Raw genomic sequence first — 21,104 nt, 5'->3', positions numbered from 1 at the left:
TTAAAGGGAAGCAGAAAGGTTATATTCAAAGTTTAAAGTAAAATGACTCTGTGGCACTTAGGGCAGGTGCCAGGAAGATATTAAGTAAGAACTCATTATTCTTATTAATTAGAACTTCAGGAAGACATCTTTGAGAAGGAACATCGTTTTATGATTAGTTAGAAGAGGGATACCTATTTGTGGACAGAACTTGAGGAGAGGAACTGTGTTGTCTTCATCTCAGTATGACCAGGGCCTCGCAGAGGCCATCCCCAGTGACCAGCAACTACTTGATGCTGCCTGTGTGCATGAAGGCAGGGAGAAGGGTCAGTGTGTACATATTGTCCACTGTTTCCCGCAATACATTACTAAAAACCGCATTATGAAAGAGACCACTACAAAGCTTCCTTATGTTCATGTGTGAAAGTATTATGTGTGGGTCCTACATTTTTGTCAGAGGATTTAATATCAAATAAAGTACAGCAATGTCTGGTGTCTATCAAAACCACATGGAAACATCATTTTTCTCTAAATATTTACAATTTTAAGGACTAAATTTACTACCTGTGATCTTTAAAAGAGGCATGTGTAGATTATAGAAGTTTACATGAAGGGCCAGGTTACAATGAAGTGCAATAATGTTCAATAATAATAATAATAGCTAATATTTATGGAAAGCTGACCATGCTTAGATGTTGTTCCAACCACTTTACATATACCAACTTATCCTCACAGCATAATACCCTTATGGGTCAGTTTTAGTATTCCCTCCTTATTTGTGAAAAGGAGAGTTATGTAGTTATGGCAGAGACCATATGGTCTATAAGCCTAAAATACTTACTCTCTGGCCCTTTAAGAAAATGTTGTCCAACCTCAGCTTTAGATCATAAGTACTTTTTTTTCCAATCAACTTTGATCTATTTCTCCACCACTCTGAACCTAACCAGTGCCCAACTTCCAGAAAATAAGTGACAATAGTTAAAACCTTTCACACATCATTAGAAAAATGACAAAAAAAATTATCAGTGTTTTTGAATTTCAAGATGCATCTCAGTAAATTCCCTAGATAAAAATAAGACAATCTTCAGCTTGGCTTCTTCTCCAATGTTATCTAAAAAAAGGAAAGGGTTGAGGTTCTGAGCTCATTTTCCAGAGAGACATGGACTCTGGAGACAGTCTGCTCAAATTCATGTCCTCCCTCTGCCACTTCCTGGCTTTATGACCTTGAGTAGATCATTTAACCTCTCTGTGTCCCAGTTTCCCTATCTGCAAAATGGGAATAATAATAGACCTAACTCATTGGGGCATTATGACCATTAAATGAGTTAATGTATGCCATTTGGAGGTCAGGAACTGACTCCTATAAATTGTAAGTTATTTCTCCCACTTTTCAACTTCTTTAAAAGACTGATTTAGAGATAAATAGAATGATGAAAGTTGAGGCCTGAATATACTGGGAAAATTCTCAATGAATTAAATGCCCATGGAATCAATGCTTATTAAATATCCTTCTACATTTATGCTTTATCTTTTCTTTACAGAGAATATTTATTTGTTCTTTGAAGAGTGCTGTATGAAAATAGGTGAATAAAACATTAATGCCCTCTGATAACTTAAAGTATAATACAAGGCTCATAATATTAGCACAAGAGAACAAATTAATGAGTTTATTAAGTGCAACATGTAGTATACTAGCACAAAAGCCTTTGTAGATCAGAATGTACAAGGGGTGCTACTCTTATAGGGTTTCTCTTATAGGACCAGAGCATTTTATTGTAAAGAGTAGGGTCCTCTTTTTAAGACTGTTACGTCAGGTGGTACCCAGCTCTGATATATACACTGAAAATTCCTAGATGTGTTCTTTAACTCAGGACTTAATAATGATTAAATGACTTAAACATTTACTGGGAATGATATCTCCCATCTCTGTTACAAGAATTATTGATATTTACAGTACACACATATAAATAATAAACTATGAAAGATTGACACTAAGTAAAAATGTCTAAATTCATGATCCTCAAATTCAGACCATCCTGGATTCAAAGTCAGCCTCCATCTATTATCAAACTTGAGCAATTTACGTAATGTCGCAACCTCTGTTTACTTAGTCATAATATAATAAAACTAACTGTACTGAAGTAAGTCCCCCCCGTCAGACATATGACAAGTATGAACTGAATAGCTAATATATCCCAGCCACTGTTGGGGGTGAGTATACAGCAAGTACACAACAAACAAACAGACATAAACCCTTGCCCTCGTGAGCTTTCTTTCTACTTGCTGTGAGAATTAAGGATTTAGTACAAATTCTGATGCACATTTAGTTTTCAAACAATGTTGGATATTATTATTGTTAATTGATGATGGAGAGAAGGAGGAGGATTTCAGACACCAGTGCCTCATTATGGAGTTGATAATGACACTCAACTTCACTAAACTTCTGTATCTGGGGGAATATTTCTGGTCCGTGGCCCCTGACCTGTGTTCTCCATCTTGATCATCTCCCACAGGGGATGATCGGAATCAGAATCTGCAATTCTTGACTGGGGATCTTTATCACTATGACCCAGTCTTTGCTGGTGCACTTATTCTGTGACTAACTCAGAAACAAGTACTTGTTAATTGATTCTTACGAGAGCATTAAATTCCCTTCTATACACGCTGGAAATATTTCTAATCACTTAAAGACCATTTCATAGATGATGTAAATTATACTTTTTAAAGAATAAAATATCAGTGTTTGACTGAAACTGGTCCAGAACAATTAGGAAAAAAAGTCCTATGTAATGTTAGAAAAGAAATATATGCATAGAGAAACCTGAGAGTGTGATTAGTATGATCAGTTCTCGGGAAGTTCGGGTGTTATGGAGGGGCCCTCAAAGTAGAAGGGTTCAGAAGAGTCTGGAAAAACACTTCCAAAACTGATTAACCAACAATAGGTTTGTGTTTATCTTTTTTTCCTTAACTTCTACAAGTAGCTTCCCCCACAGAAGTCATTTTGGAAACTTATCTTTCAAAGTTCGTAAAGACATCAATGATTTTAGTGATCTTCACGTAAAGAGGGTAATTTATCATCTAGTCAAGTGTGCATGTGTCTGCCCGGAAAGCTGTGAGCTAACATACATCATACTCAGTAGCTTCAAGGGTTTGGTTTGCCTTCTTAGGTGTGTTTGAATATAGAATTCATTTCAATCTGACATTTTTTTACCTCTCATCATATTTTTCTTCTAATTAAGTTCTATAAATGTATCCTCTCCCCAGTTTGAGCTGTAATAAATTCCTTTCCTGAACTGGCCTTCTGAAAGTCACAAACCAACATTATGATGAATTACAAAATGAATAATTTCCCTTCTACTATGCTTATTTTGAGCAGCAAAGTGCTAGAGAAAAGGGAAACTGTTTCACTAGAAAGAAGGTCCTGCTCATAATAGTTAACATGCCTGTGAGTTGAACAGTTCCAACACTGACCCCAGCAGATTTCCAAAACTGGATAGGTCTAATGGAAGGACATGATTTTTCAGCTCAAAATTTTGGGATTTAATGGTATTATTGGAAGGGATCCATAAGGAGAAAAGTTTTGCTCTCATGTAAGCCCTGGAGTTCCTCATGTAGGTATGGACCCAGACCATGATTTCTTTGGGAAGTTGATTTCCTAAAGTCTTTTTTGCAGAAGAAGGGAACAGTGCCATTCATAGAATGGACTGTGGGAGAAATGAATGTGTAATTCTTATTTTTTAAGTCATTATTTGTTTCACTTCACTATATAGGCAAGTAAATGCATTATGTCTTTGATTTGAGATGGCTATGTTGAAGCTGAACAATTTGTTGCTAATATTTAGGCTGGTATTTTAATAGGTACTTAACATTGGGCACATTCATTCCCATTACATTGTACATGAAACGCTGTATAAATAAGATTAAAGCATTGCCATAGATAAAATATCAGGCATTAACCTTTGAGACTCTTGATTTTAGAATGGATTAGCTTCAATAAATAAATAAACAGCCACAATGATCATAGTCTGGTTCAAATAATACTGCTCAATGTGTCAATCATTAATTTTACATACTTCTTTCTCAATTCCCTCTATGCCTTTATAGAGTGGGAATTGTCTTTTGCATCCTGACTTCATTACTGTAATTTGTGTACTGTGCATTGACTGAAGCAAATTTAAGTGACATATTAGTGCAAAATTTGAGCTCCTTTTCTTTGTGTAGATAGTGGACCATGGAGTTAATGTTTCATTTATAGAATTTATTATAGAGCTATGATAATGTGGTTATGATTCATGATCTTTTCCTGGATAATGCCTGATTTAAGATATACTATAGTCTGAAAAGAAGTTTGCTTTTATATAATAAGTATGGCTACTGGTCCAAATATCCTAACACCAAATTTTCATTGGCATAACTTTTCCTCCCTGAAAGAAAACAACCAGAATTATTGTTTCAAACCAGAATTAGGCATGAGCATTCACCTAAATCAACCATCCCATTTTTCAAATGAAGAATCTGAGATCCAGTGAAGTTAATTAGATTGATGGCATTCAAGAAGCCATGAGCTAGAGCTATAGCCAGGACGTCGAACCTGGCTCTTCTGGCTTCTGAGCCAGCATTCCGAGTAAGCTGTCCTGCCTGGCTGAAATGGATAATCCCTGCCGTTTCATTTGTTCCCAGTATGAAACCATTCACTGTTACCTCCCCATAACTACCTTTTCTCCTCTTTCCCTGTGTAGCATCGCCACGCACCCCCACAAAGACATCCTCGTCTCCTGTGGGGAGGACCGCGTCTGGAAGGTGGTGGGGCTCCCCAAAGGCAATGTGCTTCTCACAGGATTGGGCCACACCGACTGGCTTTCGGATTGCTGCTTCCACCCCAGGTCAGTACACACAACTCCCAGAGACAGCCTGATCTCTCCAGGAATGCACTTGTTTACACTGTGTCTTCACTCTGCTGGCTTTTATTTATTTATTTTTCTTAAACCACTTTATTGAAGTGTGAATAGGTGTACATATTTAATGTATACAACCTGATAAGTTTGGAGTTAAGTATACATCCTTGAAATCATCACTACAGTCTATACCATAAACATATCTATCATCTCCAAAAGTTTCTTCCCATCCACTTTATTTTATCATCATCATCATCATTATAAAAACACTTAACGTAAGATCTACCTTCTTAGCAATTTTTTAAGTATTCAGTAAGTATCATTTGCTGTAGGCTCTGTGCTGTACAGTAGATCTCTAGGACTCTCTCGTCTTGTATAAATGAAACTTGAAACTTTGTACTGCCACTTTTCTCTCTGCAACCCCACCTCTTCCACTGAATTTTGAAATGTCTAGATAAATGCTCCTTTGGCTTTCCTTATATTGACTTTAGATTGATTGCTTTTGATATTTAGTACATGTAAAACGTAGTCCACATGCTGATGCGTTTAAAAAGAGTGATAAGCTTCCCAGGACAAGCATTAGAAATGCTCCTTGTACTCGTAAGCTCTGAAAAGGCACATGAATTTCAATAATGCATATCAATGTTTACTTTGCCTGTGTTAATCTTGCATGATTTCCTTTTAGAATTAAATTTTCTACCAAAAAGGATCAGGAGTCAGTGATCAATTTCTTTAAAACTTTCAATGATACTCAAGACATTAAAGAAAATAAAGCAGAACAGAAAGCAATGAGCCCTGTAATTTTCAGGATTCACTGAATTTTTGTACCAAAAGAACCGGGGCACAGAAGGAAAGACATTGTTAAACACACATATACATTATTCTGGTGGCAGGAAGCTCTGCCCACAGTTGCTTGTGGTCAACTGCTATCCCTAATCCCAACTGTCTTCTCTTAGTCAACATTATGCTTAACATTTGTTAAGCATCTGGCTGTATCTGGCTCTTTCTAACAGTCTCTGGTCTAACTACTCTTGGAGATGCATAGTCCTTAGTGCAACTTCTCAACCATTCCATTGGGAAATTTTGGTCTTAGGAGGACATTATTGATTTATTTATTTTTTGTTTTCACAAGACGTCTTTTTCTTAAACCATCTTTGTCTTATCCTTAGTATGAATGTCAATGAAATTAGATTGAAATAAAAATAACTAAATTGTTCAGAAATTTGTGTGTTCATGAGAAGAGTAAACTAATTTTTTAATTTTAATTTTTGAAAATGTTTTTTAAATATAATTTTATCTTTGGTACTAGATGTTTGAATTTAGTTTTTGAACATGTAATGTGTTCTGTATCTGGTATGTGGATAAACGAATCTGCACTGCCTCTCATGTCTCAGGAACATAAAGCCCATCTTGCAAGCAGAGACAACACAATTAGAAGAGTAGCCTATCACTTCTGTAGCTGCTGGGCATACTAATCAGATTTCTATAATACCCTGTCACCATGACAACCCGTGACTCTGAAATTTTCTCATTAGTGTTTGACCAGCACATGGTCCTTTTAATAGATCTTCCGGTTTTCCCAGTCAATTACTGAAATTAAAATGAGGTGAAATACATCATTATTCACTCATAGTATGAATTTACATTCAGTACTTTCTTTGGCAGAATTTTAGTAAAATGCAGCCACACTCCTTTTTTTCTAGTGCATGTGGGATAAAAATAATGGGAGAAAATACATTTAGCTATATGTGTTTTAAGTAAGAGATAATGAATAGCAAGTGTTCCATTTGTAGAATTGGTGAAAATAATAAACGATTATTAGAAACAACAACAAAAAAGCTCTTTTTTATTTGGAGTAGAGATCGGTTCTGAAGGAGTTTATATTTCAGGCCTCAGACATTTTATAATGCTTACTGTATGTAAATCAACACCGAAGACCATACATTATGGACTATAATATATATCATATATGCATATGTATACATACATAATATTTATGCCTTAAAAGTTGTTTCTGAAACTTAAATTTGTGATATTTGATTTTTATTTTTGCTTAGGTAATTTGGTTGGTAAAAAAATAATTTATTGTTAAAGATAATATCTTTCCTATTTATATACTCATCTATAATCAAAGAATCAAACATAAAATAAATTTGATTCAAATATGACACTTTAATCTGCAGTTGGATCTTTGATTAATAAATGCAGTCATAGTCTTCCTCAGAGCCCATCTTTGTGATTAGCTTGATTCTGCTCCCTTGGCTGAGGTCCAGAGTAGACACATTATAATGTGACACCTGCCTAATTCCTCTGCTCTTCATGTAGAAAAATAAACTCTTACATTTTCTTTACTTTATTTTTAATTGCAATTGTTCCTAGTTGAGTGTTTTCTGTAACTTCCAGTTGTATGTATTCCTGATTACTATGACATTCGAGCCACTGTGTCTCCTGCCACAGTGACATAATTCAGATTTCTTTTGGGGATCTAACCCACGTGATATGACAGTGGTATATACACTGAGTGACCCAAATCAGTCTTAGTCGTCTTATTTCCCTTGTCATAACGGACACCTTCAATACATAAACGACAAACACAACAGGCATAATAATATTAATATCAGGCAAAAGAGGACTAACAGAAAAAAGTTAAACTGGGAGGGTTAACTAAATATCACTTGAGGATCAGATAATATGATGCTGAAATATGTAAAACAAAGCTCGTAAATAAAAGAAAATTCTGACGAAAGTATAGTCATCAGAGTCAAAGACTTCAAAGTATATCAGTTTTTAATATGTCAAGTAAACAAAGTTACAGTGGAATTAGAGAAATTAATAAAATAGCAAGTGTATTTAGTATTACATATTGAACTTTATACTTTATGAAGAGAGATTGTAGATTCTTTGAAATCATTCATTGTTAGGTTTTTAAAAATATATAACTCTTAAACCACAAATTTAACATAAATGAATTCTTCAGAATAACAAATATACAAACTAAAGTTTGTGAGCAAGATTCAATAGTAAAAGAAAATAAATAACTGAAATATAATGAAATCTGAATTATTAAAAAGTAAATAAATCAATATTGGGTCAGAGAACTATAAACGGTTATTACCTAGTTGATAAACAGTCCCAAACACAATACTTATCAAACTTACGAGATGTAACCAGAACTGTGTTCAGAGTAAAATTCATCACTTTGACAGTTTTATTTTTAAATGAAAAAAAAATAAGTGAAATAAGTGAATTATGAATTTAAATTAAAAAGTACAACTGGTCAACAAATATAGAAAAGCAAAGAATGGATAAGTGAAAAGTAGAAATGAATGAATTAGAATAAAAAGAGTACATTTATATTAATCCAAAAGTTTGTTTTCAAGAAAAAATAATAAAATAAGGAACTATAATATTGAAATAAGTAGATATCTCAAAAAAAGAAAAAATACATGTAGGAAACAGAAATATTAACCTTAGCAATTTGGAAAGAGTTAAAACCACAAATACAGAGATAAAAAATATATATATGTTTGGAATTCTTGATAAAATAATAGATATCTATGAAAATAAGCATTACCAATATTGAATCAAGATGGAGCAGAAACCCAGAATAGATTAATAACAGTGGAAGAAACTGAGTTCTAGAAGATCTGCTTTTCATTCCCATCTTCTGAAGTTTTATGACTGAGTTTTAAAAACTTTATTTAAAAAAAAACAAGATAAATTAGTTAATTTTTAGGTTCATTGAATTTTCTGAGGACAAGAAAAAAATGAAATTTTATTACTGGTTTCACAAACATAGCAAAAACATAATTTTAGATTGGGCAAGTGTAGTACCCCTGCCACAACTCTAGGCCCTTTTCACAGTTATAGATGCAAAACTTTTAAAGAGAATGCAGAAAATGGAATTCCGTTGTATGTTTAAAAAGAGTGGTATACAATGACCAAGTAAGATTTGTACTTGAAAAGCATGGAATATGTAAGTGATCCAACTATGAGGACATCATATTATAAATTATACTAATAGTTAACATTCAAAGTTACTTTCAAGTTGTTGGGTAAAAATCTAGCATCTATACTTAAGACACAGATGTTTGCAAATATTATTAAGCCCCATGTGTTGGAATTGACAAGAATGGCTTTTGGAACAGCTGGGAACTAAGAAGGTCTGGCAGGTGAGTGTAGAGTCTGGATGCCATGGAGTCGGATGGGTCAGACGAGGAATGGGTATTCACGGGTAATAGAGCAAAGTGGGGAACATAAAACCAAACAGGCAAAAATACCTAAAATCCAAATAGAAGCAAGGCCTCTTTGTCTAAGCCTTCGGTAGCTATGCAAGCATTGTTACTTGTCCAGTTGGTATTTATTCTCAATAAAGGTTAGCCACATTTTTTTTTCCTAATGATAATGGTTATATTTTATTAAAATATTTTCAACATTGAAATTTTATAACATATTTATAAGTTAAAAAATAAAATGTATGTGGAAAACTTTTAACTATAAACACTATACAAATATTATACAGACTCTACAAATTGAAGGCAATTTAAAACTCTTACTGCAAAGGCTGTATTCTTTTAAAATAACACTATACACATAACTAAATCATTGTCATCTATTGTTTACAGTACAATTGGTTTTAATTGCATCTAAGTTTTTAAGTTCCTTAGTAAAATTTGTGAATCAAGACACTTTTTTAGGAATGACATGGGTAACTAATCACTGTAGAACCATCTATTATTACATATTTGCCACTAGATGGCGATCATACAGTGGTAAGGTAAAGCACCCTTTGCATTTACTGGGTAGACTGATGAACTGGCTGTTGAAAGTGATTCATTGGTTGCTGAAAATGATGAAGGGGTGGAGCAATGCAGAGAATGTGCATTGGTGCTGCCTTTGCACTGTTGAAAGAATGAAATGTACAATGCCAAAAAACAGGAACCTTAAGCATAATCCTGTGCAAGGTAGACGTCATGCTCTAAACTGCTAAAACATGGAATCAGAGTTTCAGGTTGCCCAAATTAGAATCCTACCTTCACCTTTGCTAGTCTTGTCAGTTTTCTTGTCTGCAAAATGGATGTAATAATGATATCTACTTTGTGGGTTAATTATGAAGGCTAAATTCTATCATATATGAAAAACACAAGTTCTGTTGCCTGGCACCCATATGCTCAAGAAATGTTACCTATTATTATTTTTTATTCATTGATAGGTATGTTGAGAACTTAGATCAGAAATTTTTATAAAACTCGTAGCCTTGAACACAGTGGGTTAGGAAGGAAAGACTATATTGTGATGTCTGGGTTACACCAAGCTAGAATTAGAAGAATGCCCTCAAACCACGAAACATTTGAGGATCATGTCTGAAGGTCTTACCAAGTTAAAAATAAAATCATTTATAAACTGAAAAACAAATATAATTAATGCAAAAAGATGTATGTTACTCATCTGTCCTTAGCCCTTAAAAATGTGTCTCTTTAAAAATTGTACCAAGAAGCTCATCGTATTTTGCTTTTACAGAAGAGAGAAAGAATTCTGCATATTTCCTTTTTTTTAGGTTCTAGAAGGAAAATAATTGGCTAGAAACACCAAAAAAATTACTTTTTGAAATAAAAAGTATTTAAATTGAAAGCATTTAAAAATAAAATATTTTTGTTGTTTTTGAGGAAAGTAAAGCACGTAATGTTTGACCTGCTCTGTCCACAGGCATGTATTATTATTGTTGGCCCATTTAGACTAGCTTTGGGCAATTGAAACAGAGTTGTATATCGATCTCCAGGTTAATATTAATAGATCAATAAAACATACGCTACACTACCTTAATAATACATCATTTGGTCTTTACCTCATAAAGGAGGACTGCTCAATGACAGTAACATGGTTTTGAATGTAAATACAATGTCCAGTTCTCTGGTACTTGAGGTTGCATTTTCTTTGATATGGCCACAGCTTATTACGTGAAACAGCATGTATCTTCCCAGATATCTCTATAAAATGAAAGTAGTTGGGATTAGTGGTTTAAACAATTTCACAGTGCTGCATTTTTTTTCCTGATCTCACTGCCTGAGACAGAAACAGAGCTGACAGCATCCTGTTAAACATAACTTCTACCCTTATAAGCTGATTTATGAATTTGTGAGTAAATGGGTCTCTACAAAATCCCTCATATTCTCTGTTTGTGGTACAAGCTACCTGTTCATGTATTTATACAGTGCCTAAAACCATAGTATGAAAGCTCTCTGACAGGTATATCGTTTAGTTATTAAAAAATAGAAGCATGGTTAACCGTTTTATTTTCTATAAACATAAAGCCAAGAGTTCAAATTTCAAAAGATGATGAAGGGATTGACGTACCATTTCCCTAAGATTGTGATGTTCTGAGCTTCAGAGGTAGATACTTTCATAATCCGGAAACCTCAGTAGATTTTTACCAAGATAATTTTGAGATATACCTATTAAATAATAAAATTCCACTTTATATTCTTTGAAGAGGTGTATGTTATGCTTCTTAATATAGTTCTTAATATAGTTTGTCACCTGTATGTGAAGAGGCTAAGCATAACAACATACTTCTTTAAATGTTTTTCTGGTCTAATTCTAAAAGTAATACATGATCACCATAGAGAAAAGTGTTAAGAAAATAAAAATTTCCCATAGTCTCACAACTCAGTGCAAACTTGGAGAGACTGCCCAAGGGCTGTCCTCGGGCAAGTGGCAGAATCTGGTTCTACATATAAGAAGCACCTTCTAAAGTCAGCCTTGTTTTCATGTGTCAGTGTGACAAAGAACCAGGTAGGTCATTTTATTTAATATCGGAGAGCCTCAGTTGCTCATTTGAAAATGGGGATTACCGACTTATAAGCTTTTCATGAAGAATGCATGAGAAAATCTATCTAAAACATTTAGCAGCCCTGGGCTCAGAGTAAGCATTTGGTAAAAGTAGCACTGTTGGAATTGTTTGGCAGATTCTAGTCGAGATCTGGTTTCCTCTGAAACCAATATTGTCTCCAGGTCTATTGGCCTGTCTCTCTCTTTCTAGCAAGGAAAAAAAGAAAAAAAAATCTGAGGAATACTATAAGCTTATTTAGGGCAGGGTCTATATCTTATTCATCTCTGTATCCTTGGGACATAGCTTATCAATTGAAACATTATAGGGAATCAATAAATATTTAACTAAAATGAACAGAGTAGAAGATAATAGACCAGGAATATGACCACTTTCTCTCATACTCTTGGTAGTATCATGTGATTATATGGATATACGCACAAACATACACATGCATACACACACGCACCACTTGTTACCACTGAGATCGCTTTATCATAGGAACTTAAAACCTAATATTAGTCCTTCATTTGACATAAAAACCCTAAAGTATAAAATCTTCTCTGAATAATATTGCACTGAGGATAAATTTCAGTCAAAAGTCCAATCATTAGGGGAAGAACTTCAAAAATCTCTCCTTCATAAAAACAGAGAGAACATTGGCAAAAATTGTCACAATCAACTTTTTCAGAACTCTAGAAATTAACCAAGCATGGACCAATTAATGGAGCATTTATTAAAGAAAAATTACTGCACCCGAGTAAGAATGTAACCTTTTTCATGTTTTAACTTGCCCCATCCCCATCCCTTTCTTTCCCCAACTCTGCAGTAGTCTTGAAAACCAACTGCTTCACAACCATGGTAGCAAGTAGCAGAGCAGAACAAGTTTGAAAAGCTCCACAAAGCCCCATTCTCAGAGAAATGTCACTATATGAACTTTCAAGAAACCCCCTGGAAACCCCTATTTGCAGGGCCCTATTTGTTTTTATTTGACCTGAGTCAGGGCTTACTTTGTGTGAATGGACTATTTTCCAGGGCATTTGTAGCAAACAATCAGCAGTACATGTTTAATATTGCAGCTGCCTGAGGTAACAATAACAGTTAAGCAAACAAGAAGTTAAGCAAAATTCTTAAACAGAAAACCTAGATAATTAAATGTCCGTAGGGAGCATTGAAACACTATCATGTTCCTAGGAATGTCAACGGATACATGCATTTGAAGGGCATGCTCAGGAAAGACTTGAGAAGGGTCTAATCTCTCACAGCTGGCTGAGCTGTGAAGTTCAGCTCAAGCAGGAAGTAAAGGCTAAGTAAGGCAGAGTTGCGAATTTCCGAATTTCCGGAGTGTTGAACATGTGCCCCAACAGAGCCAGTCAACAAAGACTGGATGACTCATTCGTTCAAGGCATTTAAACATCACCTGTTTAATCGTTAACGAAACAGGCAGACTTCTTTGACCCCACACAACAAAGAATATAGACTTTATTGAATTACTTCAGGAAAATCACTAAAAACAGCAACAACAAACAGGAGCAACAACAAACCCTGGAGAGGAGGAAATCTCATTTATAGACTTTCCACGTTGTACTATTTAAAATGTCAGGTTTTCAAAAATGACAAAAAATTGAAAGCATGAAATAAAGCTGGACAAGATGCTGCAGAATCTGTAAATATGTTAAATAACAAGTTGGAATGAAAATTGCAGAGGGAATTAAGATAATCAGCTGACTTTAAAAAGATTATCCTGGATTATCCAGGAGGGTCCAATGTAATCACAAGCCTCCTTGAAATGTGAAAGAGGAAGGCAGAAGGGTCAGAGAAAGAGCAATGTGATGCCATGTGTTGTGAGAAAGAGCTGCTCTCCTGGAGACACCAGAAAGAACCAGCCCTTTTGATATCTTGACTTCAGCCCAGTGACACTTGTTGCAGAATTTTGGCCTCCAGAATTAGAAAATAATAAATTCATCTTATTTTATTTCCACTGTTTGTGGTCATTCGTTACAGCAGCAAAAAGAAAATACACGTATCTTGTACTACTATTGTTAAATTTATTCCTAAGTATTTTAACCTTTTTGATGCTATTGTAAGTGAAAATGTTTTCTAAATTTAATTTTCAGATTGTTCAGTCCTAAGGTACAGAAATACAGTTGATTATTGTATATTGATCTTGTATCAATATACAATCTCATTTATTAATTTTAATATTTTTAGTAGATTTCTTAGAATATTCCCTATATTTTATCTTGGCATGTTATCTCTGAGGATAGTGTTCCTTTTCCAGTATAGATACCTTCTACTTCTTTTTCTTATCTAATTATTCACCTAAAGCCTCTAGAACAGTGTTGAATATGCATGGTAAGAGGAGATGTCTTTGTCTTATTTCTGATCTTAGGGAGAAAGTTTTCCATCTTTCATCACTAAGTATGTTAGCTATGAATTTTGTGTAGATGTATTTGTCAGGTTGAGGAAGTTCCCTTCTGTTCCCAGTTTGTTGAGTGTGTTTCTCACAAAAGGGTATTGGATTTCGTTAAATGCTTTTTCTGCCACTATTGAAATGACTATATAGTTTTTGTCCTTTATTTTATCAATATAGCGTTTTACATTGATTGACATTTGTATGTTGAATCAACTTTCCATTCCTGGAATAAATACTAGTTGGTCATGGTATATAACACCTTTAAAAAAAATTGGTTTATAACATTATATAAGCTTCATGTGTACAAATTATATTTTGACTTCTGTATACTCTACAGTGTGCTCACCATCAAAAGTCGTTTTCATCCGTCAACAGTTGACCCCTTTACCTATCTCGCCCTTCCTTCACTTCTCTTCCCCTCTGGTAACACTACTCTGTTCTGTATCTATATGTATGTTTTTGTTTAGTCTATTTAATTTGTTTATTTAATATGCCACATACAAGTAAAATGATATGGTATTTCTCTGTCTTATTTCACTTAGCATAATACCTTCAAGGTCCATCCATGTTGCCTCAAATGGCAAGATATCACATTTTTATGGCTGAGAAGAATTCCATTGTATGTATATACCACATCTTCCTTACCCATTCATCCCATCAGTGGACACTTAGGTTTTTTCCATATCTTGGCTATTATAAATAATGCTGCAATGAAAATAGGGGTGGATATATCTTTTTGAGTTAATGTTTTCATATTCCTCAGATAAATACTCAAAAGTGGAATAGTTGGATCATATGGTAGTTCTACTCTTAATTTTTTGAGGAATCCTCATACTGTTTTCCATAGTGGCTGCACAAATTTACATTCCCTCTGACAGTGTATGAGATTTCCTTTTTCTCCATATCATCTCCAACAGTTGTTATTTCTTGACTTTTTGGAAACCCTTTTAATATGTTGCTGGATTCAGTTTGCTTGTTTTTGTTGAGGATGTTTGCATGTATATTCACAAGAGATATAGATTATAGTTTTCTTGTGATGTCTTTGCCTGGTTTGGGAATCACTGCAATACTGGCTTCACTGAATGAGTTGGGAAGTTTCCCTCTTATATTTTTTGGAAGAATTTATAAAGGATTAGTGTTAATTCTTTAAATATTTGGCAAAATTCATCAGTGAAGCCATCTGGTTCTAGCCTTTTCTTTGTGGAATACTTTTTATTACTAATTCAATTAGAGGATTTTTTTTTCATTTCACCTAGATTATCTAATTTGTTGCCATATTGTTGCCATATTTATTACAGTGTTGTTCATAGCTTCCTGTATCATCATTTTTAATTCTGTAAATTTGCTAGTGATGTCCCTTTCTTCTTCTTTTTTTTTTTGTTTATTGAAGTATAGTTGATTTACTGGTATGTTGTGTTAGTTTCTGGTATACAACAAAATGATTATACACATGTTCTTTTTCATATTCTTTTCCATTATGCTTTATTACAGGATACTGAATATAGTTCCCTATGCTATACAGCAGAACCTTGTTGTTTATTTTATATATAGTAATTTGTATCTGCTAATCCCAAACTCCTATTTATCCCTCCCCTACCCCCTTTCCCTTTGGTAACATTTGTTTTCTAGGTCTGTGAATCTGTTTCTTTTTTGTAAATAAGTTCATTTGTAATATATTTTAGATTCCACATAAAAATGATATCATATGGTATTTGTGTTTCTCTTCTGACTCACTGCACTTATATGATAATCTCTAAGTCATCCATGTTGCTGCAAATGGCATTATTTCATTCTTTTTTAGGGTTGTGTAGTATTCCATTATATAGATATCACATCATTTTTATCTATTCACCTGCTGATGGACATTTAGGTTGCTCCATGTCTTGGCTATTGTAAATAGTGCTGCTGTGAACATTGGGGTGCATGTATCTTTACAAATTAGAGTTTTCTCTGGATATATGTCCAGAAGTGGGATTCTTGGATCCTATCACAACTCTATTTTTAGTTTTTTAAGGAACCTCCATATGGTTTTCCCTAGTGGCTGCACCAATTTACATTCCCACCGATAGTGTAGGAGGGTTCCCTTTTCTCCACACCCTCTCCAGAATTTGTTATTTGTAGACTTTTTAATGATGGCCATCCTGACTGCTGTTAGGTGATACCTCATTGTAGTCTTTTTTTTTTTAATTTACTTTTTATTTTTGGCTGCGTTGGGTCTTCGTTGCTGTGCGTGGGCTTTCTCTACTTGCGGCGAGCGGGGGCTACTCTTCATTACGGTGTGCGGGTTTCTCATTGTGGTGGCTTCTCTTGTTGCAGAGCACGGGCTCTAGGCACACAGGCTTCAGTAGTTGTGGCACACAGGCTCAGTAGTTGTGGCTTGCTGGCTCTAGAGCACAGGCTCAGTAGTTGTGGCGCATGGACTTAGTTGCTCCGCAGCATGTGGGATCCTCCCGGACCAGGGCTCGAACCCGTGTCCCCTGCATTGGCAGGCAGATTCTTAACCACTGTGCCACCAGGGAAGTCCCCTCATTGTAGTCTTGGTTTACATTTCTCTAATAATTAGTGATGTTGAGCATCTTTTCATGTGCCTGTTGGCCATCTGTAAATCTTCTTTGGAGAAATATCTATTTAGGTCTTCTGCCCATTTTTTATTGTGTTGTTTGTTTTTTTGTCATTGAGTTTTATGAACTCTTTGTATATTTTGGAAATTAGACTCTTGCTGGTCGCATTGTTTGCAAATATTTTCTCCCATTCCATAGGTTTCCTTTTCATTTTATGGTTTCCTTTGATGTGCAAAAGCTTGTAAGTTTGATTAGGTTCCATTTGTTTATTTTTGCCTTTATTTCTATTGCCTTGGGAGAGTGACCTAAGAAAACATGGCTATGATTTATGTCACAGAATGTTTTGCCAATGTTCTCTTATAGGAGTTTTATGGTGCCATGTCTTATATTTAACTCTTTAAGCCATTTTGAGTTTATGTTTGTGTATGGTGTGAGGGAGTGTGTAGCTTCATTGATTTACATGCAGCTGTCCAACTTTCTCAACATCACCTGCTGAAGAGACAGTGTTTTCTCCACTGTGTATTCAGGCCTCCTTTGTCAAAGATTAATTGACCATAGGTGTGTGGGTTTATTTCTGGGCTCTCTATTGTGTTCCATTAAACCATGTGACTGTTCTTATGCCAATACCATGCTGTTTGATTACTATAGCTTTGTAATATTGTCTGAATTCTAGGAGGGTTATGCTGCTAGCTTTGTTCTTTTTCCTAAGGATTTCTTTGGCAATTCTGGGTGTTTTGTGGTTCCACATAAATTTTAGGATTATTTGTTCTAGTTCTGTGAGAAATGTCATGGGAAATTTGATAGGGATTGCATTAAATCTGTAGATTAATTTGGGTACTATGGCTATTTTAACAATATTAATTCTTCCAATATTAATTAATCCAAAAGCATGGAATATGTTTCCATTTCTTAGAATCATCTTTAATTTATCAATGTTTTATAGTTCTCAGCATATAAGTCTTTCACCTCCTTGTTCAGGTTTATTCCTAAGTATTTTATTTTTTGGATGCAATTTTAAAAGGGATTTTTTTTTTCACTTTACATTTCTGATATTTCATTATTTGTGTAAAGAAATACAACCAATTTCTGTATGTTAATCTTGTATCCTGCTACTTTGCTGGATTCGTTTATCAGTTCTAGTAGTTTTTGTGTGGAGTCTTTAGGGTTTTCTTTATATAGTATCATGTCATCTGCATATAATGACAATTTTACCCATTTCCTTCCAATGTGAATACCTTTTATTTCTTTTCTTGTCTGATTGTTATGGCTAGGACTTCCAATACTATGTTGAATAGAAGTGGTGAGAGTGGGCATTCTTGTCTTGTTCCAGATTATAGTGGGAAGGATTTCAGCTTTCTACCATTGAGTATTATGTTGGCTGTGTGTTTGTCATACATAGCTTTTATTATGTTGAGATATGTTTTTTCTATATACATTTTGGTAAGTTTTTAATCATGAATGGGTGTTGAATTTTATCAAATGCTTTTTCTGCATATATTGAGACGATCTTATGTTTTGTGTCTTTTCTTTTGTTGATCAGTGTATCACATTGATTAATTTGTGTATTTTGAACCATCCTTGCGACCCTGGGGTGAATCCAACTTGATCGTGGTGTATGATCTTTATTTATGTATTGTTGGATTGGCTGGCTAGAAATTTTTTGCATCTATATTCATCAAAGATATTGGCCTATAATTTTCTTTTCTGGTAGTGTCTTTGTCTGGTTATGGTATTAAGATGACGGCATCATAGTATGATTTGAGGAGTGTTGCCTCCTCTTCAAACATTTGGAAGAGTTTGAGAAAAATCAGTTTAAGTTCTTCTTTGTATGTTTGGTAGAATTCCCCAGTAGAGCCATCTGGTCCTGAACTTTTGTTTGCAGGAAGTCTTTTTTTGTTTTTTGTTTTGTTTGTTTGTTTAATTACAGATTCTATTTCACTTCTAGTGATCAGTCTGTTCAAATTATCTATTTTTCTTGATTCAGTTTTGGTGGGCTGTATGTTTCTGAAACTTGTCCATTTCCTCTAGGTTGTCCAATTTGTTGGCATATAATGGTTCATAGTATTCTATTATGTTTTTTTGTATTTCTGCAGTATCCATTGTTATTTCTCCTCTTTCATTTATTATATTGTTTACTTGGGTCCTCTCTCTCTTTTCTTCTTGGTGAGCCTAGCCAGAGGTTTGTCTACTGTGTTTACCCTTTCAACGAACCAGCTCTTGGTTTTATTGATTTTTCTATTTTTTAATCTCTATTTTATTTATTTCCTCTTTGATCTTTATTATTTCCTTCCTTCAGCTGACTTTAGGTTTTGTTTGTTCTTCTTTTTCTAATTCTTTTAGGTGGTAGGTTAGGTTGTTTGAGATTTTTCTTGTTTTTTGAGGATGGCCAGTATCTCTATGAACTTACCTCTAAGGCCTGCTTTTGCTTCATGCTGTAGATTTTATATGGTTGTGTTTTCATTGTCATTTGTCTCAAAGTATTTCTTAATTTCCTCTTTGATTTTATCATTGACTCATTGGTTTTTTAGTAGCATATTGTTTAATCTCCATGGAATCTTTTCTTTTCTTGTTTCTCTTGCCATAGTTGATTTCTAGTTTCATGGTGTTGTGGTCAGAAAAGATAATTGAAATAATTTCTATCCTCTTAAATCTGTCAAGACTTGTTTTGTGTTCTAGTATGTAATCTATCTTAGAGAATATTCCATGTGCACTTGAAAAGAATATGTATTCTGGTCTTGGGGGGGTGTAATGTCCTGAAAATATCAATTAAATATAACTGTTCTATTTAGTATCTCTGTTGCCTTATTGATTTTTTGTCTGGAAGACCTGTTCATTGATGTCAGTGACATACTGAAGTCTCCGACTATTATTGTATTCCCACCAATTTCTCCCTTTATGTCTGTTAATATTTGCTTCTTTTTTGTTTGTTTTTTTTCTGTTCTTTTTTTTTTTTTTGTATTTAGGTGCCCCTATATTGGATTCATACATGTTAATGAGCGTAATATCCTCTTCTTGTATTGATCCTTTTATCATTATATAGTATCCTTATTTATCTTTCTTTATGGCCTGTGTTTTAAAGTCTATTTTGTCTCATATGAGTATTGCTACCCCCACTTTCTTGTCATTTCTGTTTGCATGAAATATTTTTTTCCAACCCTCACTTTCAATGAATGTGTGTCCTTTGCCCTAAAGTGAGTCTCATGTAGGCAGCACATTGTAAGCTCTTGTATTATTATCCATTCTACCACTCTATGTCTTTTGATTGGAGCATTTAGTACATGGACATTTATAGTAATTATTGATAGATATGTATTTATTGCCATTTTAATCCTTGTTTTCCAGTTGATTTTGTATTTCTTCTTCCTTTTACTTTTTGTTTTTCCTTTCGTATTTTGATGGTTTTCTTCTTTATTACACTTGAGGTTTTTTTTTTTAAATCTATTGTATGCTTTTTATATGTGGTTACCCTGTTTTTCAAGTATGTTAAGCCATTACTGTATCTACTTGCTTTAGACTGGTAGTCATATAGACTCAAACACATTCTAAAAAAAAATCTACATTTTCTTCCTCTTCTCCCCCACATTTTATCATTTTGATGTCTTGTTTTACATCTTCATGTTTATCCTTTTGCTGTTCACTGTAGTTATCATAGCTTTCACAATTTTTTTTTTTGCAAATCTGTGTACTGGCTTGTTTAAGTGATTTACTTTTCAATTTTGGATTTTTCTTTCCTATGGATTCTTGCTTCTTTTCTATTTAGATAAGACCTTTCAATATTTCTTTTAGGATCTGTTTAGTATTGCTGTATTCTTTTAGTTTTTGCTTGTATGAGAAATTATTTCTCCCTCCTTCTGTTCTAAGTGATAATCTTGCTGGGTAGAGTATCCTGGGTTGCAAGTTTTTCCCTTTTGGGACTTTGAATATATCTTGCCACTCCCTTCTGGCCAGAAACATTTCTGTAGGGAAATCAGCTGATAGCCTTATGGGGATTCGCTTGTAATTCAATCTTTGTCTTTCTCTTGCTGCCTCTGGAATCCTCTCTTCATCTTTTAATTTCACCATGTTAATTATAACGTCTTGGTGTAGGTCTGTTTCAGTTCATCTTTTTTTGGAACCCTCTGTGCTTCCTGTACCTGGATATCTGTTTCCTTCTTTAGGTTTGGGAAGTTTTCAGCCATAATTTCTTCAAACACATTTTTGATCCCCTTTTCTCTTTCTTCTCCTTCTGGGGTCCCTATTATGTGTGGATTGGCACACTTTATATTATTCCATAGGTCTCATATATTGCTTTCATTTTTTTTTTTCATTTTTCTTTCTGTCTGCTGTTCTTATTGGGTGATTTCCATTATTCTATCTTCAAGATCACTTATTTGTTCTTCTGCATTATTCAGTTTTCTGTTTATTGCCTTTAGCTCAGCTTTTGTTCC

The 21,104-nt window shown here is 34.3% G+C and overlaps 1 protein-coding gene across 1 annotated transcript in view; it reads left to right on the top strand.

Annotated features, from left to right (window-relative positions):
- Window positions 1-21,104, top strand: part of SPAG16 (sperm associated antigen 16) — an 868,000-nt gene that overhangs the window by 398,905 nt on the left and 447,991 nt on the right. Inside the window, exon 12 of the mRNA XM_082395857.1 lies at window positions 4,719-4,862. Coding sequence (XP_082251983.1) covers window positions 4,719-4,862 — 144 coding nt within the window. The remainder of the gene's footprint in view (window positions 1-4,718; window positions 4,863-21,104) is intronic.

Source organism: Balaenoptera borealis, assembly GCF_965194805.1.
Source record: "Balaenoptera borealis genome assembly, chromosome: 6".
Lineage (NCBI taxonomy): Eukaryota > Metazoa > Chordata > Mammalia > Artiodactyla > Balaenopteridae > Balaenoptera > Balaenoptera borealis.
Note: the sequence above shows the minus strand (reverse complement) of the source record. Positions and strands in the feature narration are given on the sequence as shown.